The 13,133-nt window shown below is 43.2% G+C and overlaps 1 protein-coding gene across 1 annotated transcript in view; it reads left to right on the plus strand.

Annotated features, from left to right (window-relative positions):
* The first annotated feature begins 2,859 nt into the window (after window positions 1–2,859).
* Window positions 2,860–13,133, plus strand: part of LOC122556846 (fibroblast growth factor receptor-like 1) — a 165,173-nt gene continuing 154,899 nt past the window's right edge. Inside the window, exons 1-2 of the mRNA XM_043704091.1 lie at window positions 2,860–3,213; window positions 10,057–10,159. Coding sequence (XP_043560026.1) covers window positions 10,075–10,159 — 85 coding nt within the window. The 5' untranslated portion in view covers window positions 2,860–3,213; window positions 10,057–10,074. The remainder of the gene's footprint in view (window positions 3,214–10,056; window positions 10,160–13,133) is intronic.

Genomic DNA, 13,133 nt, shown 5'->3' on the forward strand with positions numbered 1-13,133 from the left:
CCTTCCTCCACCTTACCCCAGTTCCAACCTTCCAGCTCAGCATCATCCTCATGACCTGTCCCACTTGTCAATCTCCCTTCCCACCTATCTGCTCCACCCTCCTCTCCGACCTATCACCTTTCCCCCCACCTCCATCCACGTATTGCACTCTCAGCTACCTTCCCCCCAGCCCCACCCCTTCCCATTTATCTCACCACCCCCAAGACTCCCAGCCTCATTCCTAACGAAGGGCCTATACCCAAAACGTCGATTCTCCTGCTCTTCGGATGCTGCCTGACCTGCTGGGCTTTTCCAGTGCCACACTTTTGACCAATATCTGGGCCATTCATTTCAGCTTTTGTAACCCTGCCCAGACCAGGCCGGGGCCAGAACCTAATATTTTTATTGACCAAAGCAGTGGCCCCATATAAGAACACGTTTAGCTCACTTCATTCAATGGCTAGTTTGCATGCATTATGTACGGCAACAATGTGGGCTCAATTTCTGCACCAGCTGAGGTTAACGTGAAGGATTTCTTTCAAGTGATTCTCTCATGTGAAGGACTCTCCTTCTCAACCTCTCCCCTCACCTGAGGTTTGGTGGCTCTGAGGTTTAATCACTGCTCGTTGTTCCTCTGTAATCAGAGAGCAGCCCATTGGTCTGCTCAAACTATTGTGACTTTACATTAGTATCAAGATATGCAGTGCACAATAGACAAAGTCTCTTCCCTGAGTTTGGGGAGTCAGAACTAGAGGGTATAGGTTTAGGGTGAGAGGGGAAAGATATAAAAGAGACCCACGGGGAAACCTTTTCACACAGAGGGTGGTACATGTATGGAATGAGCTGCCAGACGAAGTGGAGGGGGCTGGTACAATTACAACATTTAAAAGGCATCTAGATGGGGACATGAATAGGAAGGGTTTGGAGGGAGATGGGGTGGGTGCTGCAGGTGGGACTAGATTGGGTTGGGATATCTGGTCGGCATGGACGGGTTGGACCGAAGGGTCTGTTTCCGTGCTGTACATCTCTATGACTCTATAGCTTATTGAACATTTCTGACATCAGAGGTTTCAGTAAGACGGAGGTTATCTGAAGACAAAAGAAGTCTGATCAGTAAGAAGGGCCCAGAATCAATTTCAAGCCAACGCTTAGGTAACTGATAAACTAAATCAAACAAAGAACTGCAGATATTGGAGATCTGAAACAACGAAAGACATTACCAGTGAATCTCAGCAGGTCTGGCAGCATCTGTGGAAGGGGAGAACAGTTCTGATGAAGAGTTATCGGATCTGAAATGTTAAGTCTGCTTTCTTCCCAGAGGTGCTGCCAGACCTACTGAGTTTTTCCAGCAATTTTCAGTTTTAGTTACAAACCCATTCGGAATTGGATGGTAGCTCAGTGGTCAGCACTGCTGCCTCACTGTGCTAGGGACCCAGGGTTCAATTCCAGCCATGGGTAACTCTCTGTTTGGACATGCTCTCCCTGTGTCTGTGTGGGTTTCCTCTGAGTGCTCTGGTTTCCTCCCACAGTCTGGAGATGTTGCAGGTTACGGTGGATTGGCCACGCTAAATTGCCCCACAGTGTCCAGGGATGTGCTTGGTGGATTAGCCATGGGAAATGCAGCATTACAGAAATAGGGTAGGTCAGTTTGAATTGACTTTTCTCCTGCTCCTCAGATGCTGCCTGACCTGCTGTGCTTTTCCAGCACCACACTCTCGACTCTGATCTCCAGGCATCTGTAGGCCTCACTTTCTCCTAGGTCAGTGCAACTCAATGGGGCGAATGGCCCAATTCCACACTGTAGGGATTCTGGATGAGACTTGCCCAAGCCAGGGAGATGAGATCAGGAATCTATCCAGATCTCTTGCTCATGATTTCTGACAAATACCTGATGGAAAGTCATGATGTGGAGATGCCGGTGTTGGAACTTAAAAATCTCAGACAACCACCTGATGAAGGAGCAGCGCTCCGAAAGCTAGTGCTTCCAATCAAACGTGTTGGACTATAACCTGGTGTTGTGTGATTTTTAACTCTGATGGAAAGTGACATTAAACCAGAGTAGGAACAGAAGATGCATCAAATGAACTACCTCAGGCTGAATGTCACATCACCTCAGGCGGGGTGATTGCTGATTTGATAAAGTAATACTTTGGATCTTCAGCCACAATTCCCTTTTTTTTACAGAAAAAGGTAAATATTAACTATGCGTTGATTAGAAGCACTAGCTTTCGGAGCGCTGCTCCTTGATCAGGTGGTTGTGGAGTACACAACTGTAAGACACAGAATCTATAACGAAAGTTTACAGTGTGATGTAACTGAAATTATACATTGAAAAACACCTGGATTGTTGAGTCTTTCATCTGTTTAAGTTAACCTGAGGATGTAACTTTTAAAAAAAAAGTTTTGTGATTTACGGATGAAAGAAGTGAAACTATCATGGTATTCGAACAAATGAAAGACTCTACAAACAATTAAGTTATTTTTCAATGTATAATTTCAGTTACATCACACTGTAAACTTTTGCTATAAATTCTGTGTCTTACAGTTGTGTACTCCACAACCACCTGATCAAGGAGCAGCGCTCCGAAAGCTAGTGCTTCTAATCAACGCATAGTTAATATTTACCTTTTTCTGTAAAAAAAAGGGAATTGTGGCTGAAGATCCAAAGTATTACCTGCTGCGCTTTTCCAGCAACACATTTTTCAGCTCTGATCTCCAGCATCTGCAGTCCCCACTTCCTCCTCCTTGGTCCCTACCTCACCTTCTTTGCAATACATGAAGCTTCCAGCAGAGGGCGGTGGACGGCAGAAGTTGCTGAAAAGTTTTGAGCAGCTGTGAAAGTTTTGAACTGTTTTCAGAGTGGACCAACAGTGTCCCGCATCGCCAACCTGACAGGGGAGGGGGCACTGTACCAGCTCGCAACCTCAGCGACAGAATTCCACCTCTACATGGAAAAGCAATTCAGTCACGACCAGTGTCAGTGCAGCCTTTAACATTGGGATAATTCAGGCGCCTTAGGGACGGTACAGCGACAATTCAACCGCTGTTTCGGACCAACAAATTCTGGAAATTAACAACCCCTGTTACAAAATATACAAATATATATATTTACTCACAAACTCTCCACTCTTTTTTAAAAAAAAAATGTTTTAGTATTGGAACACTGCCTGTGATGTTTGGGCATTGAGAGCTTTATGGAAAACCGTTTATACTGGTGGGCACAGACTTTGTGGGGTAAGTTGTATTTTTTTTAAAAGAAAAATAATATATATTTGGAGTGTTCGCGGAATGCTTTAAGGGAAGGGGTGTGTGTGTGTGTGTGTGAAAGAGAGTAAAAGTAACAGATGGACAGATACACACACACACACACACACACATAGTGAGGCAGATGGAGACCAGGCAAAAATCATTGGTAAAATCGGAGTTAGGAGCGGCTGAGTTAGAGAGTGAGCGAAAATCGACAGGGACAGAAGCAAGAGGGGAAAGAGCCAGAGAGAGTGAGAAATATGACTCAGGGAAGCACTGAGGGCGAAAGGATTTTTGAAAGTGTCCGAGAAAGAAGCAAAGGGCGAAGGAACATTAGGAATAAAGGTGCAGTTTTCCAAGGACTTTGGTATCTCCTGGATAATTTAATGCAGCTGGGTATAATGGAGCATAAAGGGTTTCCTTTACTCAAAGCGCTGGGAATGGGAAGATCTAAACGCTGCCGTGTACTTGCAGTGCAATTTCAAAAGCATGTCATGTAAATAATGCTGCAGAAATCCCTCTGTCTTTGGTCCTGACATCATTAGCATGAAGATCCACAGTCAGCTGTAATTTTAATTTCTGCTCTTCAGCTTTGGGAGTTCAGTTTATTATCTGAAAGAAAGTCATTCCAATTACTTTCTGTTTGGTCAGGTTCCAGATTTAATGTTTAGAAAAGCATATTGGAAATCTAAGAAATAAAGTTTCTATAAAGCAGCCTTTCAGTGATCCTAAGAATTTGCCAGTGAGGGCTAGGCTATAGGGAGGTATTTTCAATGTAATCAGTGTCATACAAGAATGTTACAATGGCATATGGGAGGCAGTGTTGCCCTGAATCTGTGGGACTTGAGTGGAGGTATTATGAGGAATGGAACATTACCTCAAGGAATGTGGGGGACATAATGGAACAGTGAGAAGTCTGGAATAAATGATAATATATCATTGAGGAATGTGGAGTATATGTAACATTATATGGGGAGTGTGAAGTTTTTAATAATGTTACAGTGAGGAGTGCGGGGTTTATAATGTAAGAGTGTGGAGTATATCGTAATGTTACAGTGAGGAGTGTGGAGTATATCGTAATGTTACAGTGAGGACTGTGGAGTATATCGTAATGTATACTCCACACTGTAACAAGAGTGTATTACACTGTGGACAGTAAGGCATCTAACCAAGTAATCCTGAAGTTTGAGAATTATGTGAGGATTAGAGTTAGGATTGTGGCACTAAGAAGCAGTTTTACTCTGAGGGCTGATGTGACTATTAAAGCGTTGTTATTATTACAAATACAGGATTTCAAAGGATTACATTTAAGTGTAATACTAGGATATATATTAAAAAAGAGTGTTTGATTCAATGTTATAGGAACAGTTGCAGGAATTGTTAGTTACATCAATCAGGGGCATCAGGGGCTATGATTTAAGGTAGGAAACAGCGAGTGGTGGTGGACGGTTGATTTTGGATTGAAGGCCTGTCACCAGCTGTGTTCCCCGGGGATCGATACTAAGTGCACTTTGGTTTGTCATTTATATCAATAATTTGGATGAGGATATAGGAGGCTGGGTTACTAAGTTTGAGGATGACATCAAAATTGGTGGTCAATGAAGAAGGTTATCTAAGATTACAAGGGGATCTTGATCAATTGGGTCAATGGGCTGAGGGGTGGCAGATGGAGTTTAATTTGGATAAATGTAAGGTGTTGCATTTTGATAAACAAACAAAGGAAGGACTTAATCAATTTAATGGTAGGGCCTTGGGTTGTTTTGTAAAACAGAGACCAAGGGGTTCACGTGCAGAGTTTGTTGAAATTTCCATCACAGGTCGACAGGGTTGCTAACAGGTGTTTAGCAAGCTTGCTTTCATTGCTCAGTCCCTTGAATATAGGAGTTGGGGATGTCATGTTGAGGTTGTACAGGACATTGGTGAGGCTTGTTCTGGAATACTGTGTCCAGTTCTGGTCGCCCAGTTATAGGAAAGAAATTCTTAAACTGGAGAGGGTTCAGAAAAAAAATTACCAGGATATTGCCGGGTTTGGAGGGTTTGAGATATAGAAATAGACTGAAAGACTACGATTTGTTTCTGGATTGTAGGAGGTTGGAGGGTGACCTTATGGAGGTTTACAAAGTCATGAGGGGTGTGGATAAGGGGAATGACAAGGGTCTTTTCCCGAGGGTGGGGAGTTCAAGACTAGGGGGCATTTTTTATGGCGAAGGGCAACTTTTTTTAGAGAATGGTTAGCAGGTGGGATAAACTGTCAGAGGAAGTGGTGGATGCAGATATAGTTACAATGTTTCAGAGACATTTTGGATAAGTTCATGAATTGGAAAAGTTTGGAGGGATATGGGCCAACTGCAGGCAGGTGGGACTGGTTTAATTTGGGAACGTGGTCAGCGGGACTGGTTGGACCAAAGGGTCTGTTTCCGTGCTGTAGGACTCTATGACTGTAAGAGTGATTTAGTGTGAGACGTGAAACATCGCAGGAGGTTACAGTAAGGAATGTGAAGTATATCAGACAGGTATGATAGTTTATGTCACAACATTTTCTTCCTGTTACCTAAGTTAATTTAAAAGATCACATGATTATATACATTTATTTTAACACTGCACTTTTTAAAAAAGAAATAAGAGAGCTTTGGAATGTGCTGGGGTGACAATTGATGTCATATAAATACAGTCCTTTAGCTCTTTTTAACTTCTGGGGTATACAATCAGGAACGGTGGCTCAGTGGTTAGCACTGCTGCCTCGCAGCACCAGGGTCCAAGGTTTGATTCCTGCCTCGGGCGACTGTCTGTGTGGAGTTTGCACATTCTCCCTGTGTCTGCGTGGATTTGCTCCGGTTTCCTCCCACAGTCCAAAGATGTACAGGTTAGGGTAGATTGGCCATGCTAAGTTGCCCGTAGTGTTAGGTGCATTAGTCAGAGGGAAATGGCTCATTGGAGGGTCAGTGTGACCCGAAGGGCCTGTTTCCACACTGTAGGGAATCTAAACAAAACAGGTAAATTCTAGGAGATTACTGAATAACAACACCATTGTTTAATAAGCTATTTGATAGGGTAACACTCCACATATTTTTTCTCTTGCATATAGTATAGAGAGGGCATATCTGTGCAATACATGTATAGTAACACTGCCCTCTTTATTATATATTACATTATGTATATTGTAAGTCTCTTCCATCCAGAAGATGGTAATATTACTTTGTGACTTCACACAGGAACACTTCAGTGTTACAATCACGCAGCTATATATTGTAGATTGTGAGGTTTCTCTATGTATCACGATGCAGATTGCTCACGCATTATACACAGTAATACTGCAGCCTGCTAAAGCCAGGCTACTGCGTGTAAAGAAAAGATGAATTACATTTATAGAATGGATTTTATGACTTTGGATCTTCCCAAAGTGTTTCACAGCCAATGCAGTCCTCACAAAGTGTTGGAAAAATAGCAGCCGGTTTGTTCACAGCATGATCCAAGTCGCCAATGAGATCAAGGATCAGATCATTTCTTTGAGTGATATTGCTGAAGGACAAATTTGCCCCTGTGCACCAAGCATTCTTCCCTGGGCTTCAAATAATGCGGCAGAGTTTTTGATGTCCAGCTGGTGAGGCCTTGGTTTAGGATTTCAGCAGATCAGCAGCTTCTCTGATCATGCTGCTTTCCATTAGTCCTGCATTGTAATCTCAGCCGAGATTTTGCATGGAAGCCTCTGGAGTGGAGTTTGAATCTGCAATCTCCTGGGCCAGAGGGAAGAGGGCAGTCTCTTTCTAAATATGTGACGTGTTTCATGTGTTTTATCACTCTCTAGGTAATAAATAATAATAGGATGTCAGAGCAAATTCCTGCAGATGCTGGAATCTGAACTGAAGATAACAAATGCTGGAGATCACAGTGGGTCAGACAGCATCCATGGAGAGAGAACAAACTATTGGTTCGAGTCTACATGAACCTAATGAAGAGTCATCTAGACATGAAACGTTAGCTTACGCTCTCTCGCTCTCTCGCTCTCTCTCTCTCTCTTTCTCTCTCTCTCTCTCGCTCTTTCTCGCTCTCTCTCTCTCGCACTCTCTCTCTCTCTCCCCCTCCACAGATGCTACCTGTCCCGCTGTGATCTCCAGCGTTTATTGTTTTCAGTTGACAGTATATAATAGCAGGACACTTGTATTATAGTCGTGATGCTCTGTGTTTGATAAATGGCTTAATGTATTGCATATTGCATCTATTTTATATCATGGAACGTAACATTATTTTAAGAGAAACTGCTCTGCCTAATAAAATAAAACTGGTGGAAAGAATGGCAAAGAATTCCCAATTTTATACAGCAGCTCATCACCTCATGCTATCCAGTTCCTGGTCATGAAGTACCTCTTTTATATACATAAGGATAATGCTCTCTTGTATACAACAGTACTGCTCTGGGTAGACATAGAACATTCCAGCGCAGTACAGGCCCTTCAGCCCTCAATGTTGTGCTGACCTGTGAAATCATTCTAAAGCCCATCTATCCCACACTATTCCATTCTCATCCATATGCCTCTCCAATGACCATTTAAATGCTCATAAAGTTGGCAACTCTACTATTATTGCAGGCAGTATGTTCCACACCCTCACTACTCTCTGACATCTGTCCTATATCTATCACCTCTATTTAAAGCTATGTCCCCTCATGTTAGCCATTACCATCTGAGAAAAAAGGCTGTCACTGTCCACCCTATCTAACCCTCTGATTATCTTATATGTCTCAGTTAAGTAACCTCCTAACCTTCTTCTCTCTAATGAAAACAGCCTCAAGTCCCTCAGCCTTTCCTTGTAAGGCCTTCCCTCCATACCAGGCAACATCCTAGTAAATCTCCTCTGTACCCTTTCCAAAGCTTCCACATCCTTTCCATAATACACTGACCAGAACTGCAGGCAGTAATAACATAATCACTGTACGTAAACAATATGACAGCTCTGTGTATTACGTACAGTGATACACCTTTTTTTTATCTGGTTCTGAATTGTTTAGAATGACAGTTCTGTATTATCTACAGAAACTCTATTCAGTATGTACGGACTGAAACACTTCTGTATTTTACATAAGATCACAACACCATTATATACAGTAACATTCTGGTATTATATACTGTAACACTGTTCTATTATGCACTGTAATGTAGTTCGTATGTACCATAGAACAGCTTTGTATTCTGTACAGTATTGCTGTTCTGAGCTGTAGACAATCTATGTATTAAATAGGGTCTTACAGCAGGGAAACAGACCCTTCGATCCAACCAGTCCACACCAACCATGTTCCCAAACTAGTCCCACCTGCCTGTGCCTGGCCCATATCCCTCCAAACCTTTCCGATTCATGAACTTATCCAAATGTCTTTTAAATGGTGTAACTGTACCTGCATCCACCACTTCCTCTGGCAGTTCATTCCACTTACAAACCACCCTCTGTGTCAAAACGTTCCCTCACACGTCCTTTTTAAATCTTTCTCCGCTCACCTTTAAAATATGCCTCCTAGTTCTGAACTCCCCCACCCTCGGGAAAAGACCCCAATCATTCACCTTATCTGTGCCCCTTGTGATTTTATGAATCTCGGTAAGGTCACCCCTCGACCTCCAGGGAAAGAAGTCCCAGCCTTTCCAGTCTACTTTTATATCTCAAACCCTCCATTCTCAGAGACATCCTGGCAAATGCCCTTTTGGAAGGGAAACTGCCAACCTTACCTGGTCCGGCCTACAGCAATGTGGTTGACTCTGAACTGCCCTCTGGGCAATTAGGGATGGGCAATAAATGCTGGCCTAGCCAGCAATGCTTTCATCCTGCGAATGAATTTTAAAAAAAAAATCTTTCCTGAATGCTTTCCAGTTTAATAATATCCCTCCTATAACTGGGCGACCAGAACTGGTCACAGAAAAGATCTCACCAACGTACTGTACAATGTCAACATGACATCCCAACCCCTGTACTCAAATTTCATTGGGTAATTGAACAATGTCAAGGACTAGTCCTATCTCATATATATGGAGAAAGTGAGGACTGCAGATGCTGGAGATCAGAATCGAGAGTGTGGTGCTGGAAAAGCACAGCCAGTCAGGCAGCATCTGAGGAGCAGGAGAATCAATATTTTGGGCATAAGCCCTTCCTAATAAAGGGCTTATTAGGGGATCAATGTGGATTTCACCAGTTTCCTCATTTCCCCTCCCCTTATCGCAGTCCCAAGCCTCCAACTCAACACCGCCCTCTTGACCTGTCCACTACCTTTCCCACCAATCCGCTCCACCACCTTCTCCGACCTATCGCACTCTCAGCTATCCACCCCCCTCCCATTTATCTCTCAGCTCCCCCCCAGCCCACAAGCCTCATTCCTGATGAAAGGCTTGTGCCTGAAACGTTGATTCTCTTGCTCCTCGGATGCTGCCTGACCTGCTGTGTTTTTCCAGCGCCACGCTCTTGACTATTATAAACTGCATGCTTGCTTCCCTGAAAGCTCTCTAATGTCTCCAGTGAAATATACGCAACCATCCGGCTGTGTTTAATATAGTTCCTCCGCTCTGTTATAGGTTGAAACAGTTCTGTGTTATAAACATTAAAGCTCTGCTGTATATAACAAGGTGAATACTTTCCTTCCCTGGTTTGAGTGAGGGACACTGCCCAGGTGCTTTAGCCTGTGGCAGAGTCCATCCTGAAGGACACTGTGTTGGCAATTCCAAATCTTGCCGGTGTGGTAGATGTTGATTTGCCTACACTGCCAACCTCAACATCCTGGCCGTGCCAGGAAACCACACAAGAGAAGGTCATACAGACTAATTCTTTCTCTTTCCTTTGTTTTATTTTCTATAGCCTTAAGCAGTGGTGTTGATGCACAGAGGCAATAGGCTGAGGATGGACTTATTGTATCTCCTGGCTTTCACAATGGTGTTTGGACACTGCAGTGGTGTAAGGGGTAAGTAAAATACTCAACACTGACTGTTTTCTGTTGTTGAGCATTGAGGAATGAAAGGATGGGATCCGTACGCTGGACACCAGAGTAATTCCAATGAAAATACAAGGTAAATCATGAATTAGGCGTTGGTCGCCAAGATTTAGACTTAAAAGCGTTTAGATTGTAGAGCAGAGCATGTTTGAACGTGTTTGGGCGTTCTTAGAGCAGTTTAAAGGAGAGAAGCTGATGGGATATGATTTCATTTCCAATTATTGTATAAATTGGAACGTTCGGTGGAAATTTGGGCAACCAGGATTACCCATGACTGAATCGAGCTCACTTTCCCTGTGGAAAATACATCGAGTGTCCAGGGTATCCTGCCCAGTTACCCCCAGTGCAATAGCGGACTGACACGGGAAGGAGTATGAAACAGTGGTGACAACAGCAGTAAGACAATAAAAAGCACTTTGTATTTACGTGGCAAATTCAACCACCTCGGGAGGTCTCAAGACGTTTTGCAGACAATGAATAACTTTCTTAAACTTTGGTCCAAAGTAGGAAATATGCACAGCATGCCACCACAAGTAAAGGCAGAAGTCATAGAGATGTACAGCACGGAAACTGACCTTTCAGTCCAACCCGTCCATGCTGACCAGATATCCCAACCCAATCTCGTCCCATTTGCCAGCATTTGGCCCATATATCTCCAAACCCTTCCTATTCATATACCCATTCAGATGCCTTTTAAATGCTGTAATTGTACCAGCCTCCACCACTTCCTCTGGCAGCTCATTCCATAAACACACCACCCTCTGCGTGAAAACGTTGCCCATTAGGTCCCTTTTAATTTGTTCCCCTCTCACCTTAACCCTATGCCCTCTAGTTCTGGACTCCCCCACCCCAGGAAAAATACCTTGTCTATTTACCTATCCATGCCCCTCATCATTTTATAAACCTCTATAAGGTCACCCCTCGGTCTCCGATGCTCAACTGATCAAGTAATGACCAGGGTCACTTGTTTTGGGCATTGGTTGAGGGATCGAGAGTGTGTTGCTGGGAAAGCACAGCAGGTCAGGCAGCATCCAAGGAGCAGGAGAATTGACGTTTCGGGCATAAGCCCGTCATCAGGAATGTGGAAGAGTGATTGAGGGATTGGTTGAGGGATGAATGTTTGCCAAGAATCTGTGGAGAACTTTCTTCAAAATACTTCTATGGGATCTTTCGCGCTAATATAAGAAGGTAGACAGGACTTTAATTTATAATCTAATCCAAAAGACAGATCCTCTAGCATTCCCTCAGAACTGCATCTAATCTGCATGTAGATATTGTGGTGATGACTGACACCTCTCAGTGTGTAGAGTAGGGCACAGTGAGTACCAAAAGCACAACCAATTAGCAATGTTACAGCAACATAGTCAGGTTCACGATGACTTGATTAAAATGCCAACACAATACAGTAGAACCTCGATTATCCAAACATCAATTATCCAAATTTTGGATTATCCGAACAAGTTCTCAAGGTCCCGTAAAAACAGCATTAGGCAACTCAGCATTCAGTTATCAGCTAAACATCATTAGGGCGTGCATTGTCGGATAACCGAGGCATGTTCAAATACTGGCACTCATAAATTACCGCTTGTTTCCGGTTATCCAAGCGATCAATTATCTGAACAAAATTATCTCTGCCCATCTCATTTGGATAATTGAGGTCTTTGGTTAAGAAGAACAAATAACTTTTCAAAGCAGGAAGTGTGAATATTGAGAGCTCAGAAGCATTGCTTTCCTTGCCTTGTCATGTTGAAAGATAATTTATTTTTATAAAAGATAAGTATTTGCTGCCCGGGTTATCGGGTGCTAGTAACTACTCTTGGCCAAGGAACTGGTGTATGGACCTGTTACTATGTTCAATGTTGTCTGGTGTGCCCAGTGTGCCCTGCTGGATTGATACAGACTTGGCTCCGGATTTATTTTAAAACTATTTTTGGGTTGTGGACATCATTGATAGGACTGGCGTGTGCTGCTCACCATCAGTGGCTCGTCAGAAGGTGGTTCCCTGTTGGCTATCAGGGAGGGTCCTGGATTCTGCCAGAAGATGATGATGGAACAGGGATATATTTTCAACCCATAATGGCAAATGGGACTTAAAGAAAATGTTGATAAGATCATAGGAAGTTGTGGTGGGAGTGATCCTTCATCCAAAGGATCACATCTGATCTACTTGTGGCTTTAACTCCATCTCCCTGTCTGTCGCCCAATGACTTGTGACTGTGTTGTCAGTCAGAAGTCTGTCTAACACCAGCCTAGAAGGAATTCAATGTGAAACCATGCACCAGTTTCTCTTATCTTCCTAGAAGGTGCAAGTCGCAGGTTTGGAATGTGGTCGAAAGGGGAAAACCTTTGATGGGAAAGGGAGGGAGACTGATTCAGAGAAAGTTGATGTTTCTGAACAACGAGGTGTGGGAATGAAGAACGAGTATTTGAGTAATGGTTCCAGAGGGACTCTCTCATAAACGGCTGCACTGGCACGTATACGGCAATCCATCTTCTGGGCTGCTCTCGGTTGGAAGTGATCCTCCGCAGGATCTGTGAATTCTGGGCACATTTTGAGGTGCTGTAATTAAAAGAACAGTGCGTCCCATCATCCAATAACCTTTCTTCAACAGCCACATGTGTAGTTAATTGGTTTTTGAGTCACAAAATCCAGATTGAGGCTTGCTTCTCAGTTTTGCCCTTCTGCAGGGTATCGGAGACATCTGAGCAGGAGTAAGAAACCTTGTATCAATCAATTCAATGACTGAAATCTCATTGAGACATGCAGCATCTAAACCTGGAGATAGGAATTATAATCTTTAATTCAATGTAAAATCAGGAGACATGGAGTCATAAATTCATAGAAGCAGAATTTTTTTTAAAAATTAATATTTAACTTTTTAAATCTCCATTCTGAAGGAATGAGCCTCCATACTTGTAGAATTATAGTTTTGGTGCCACACAA

Source organism: Chiloscyllium plagiosum, chromosome 14, assembly GCF_004010195.1.
Source record: "Chiloscyllium plagiosum isolate BGI_BamShark_2017 chromosome 14, ASM401019v2, whole genome shotgun sequence".
Taxonomy (NCBI): domain Eukaryota; kingdom Metazoa; phylum Chordata; class Chondrichthyes; order Orectolobiformes; family Hemiscylliidae; genus Chiloscyllium; species Chiloscyllium plagiosum.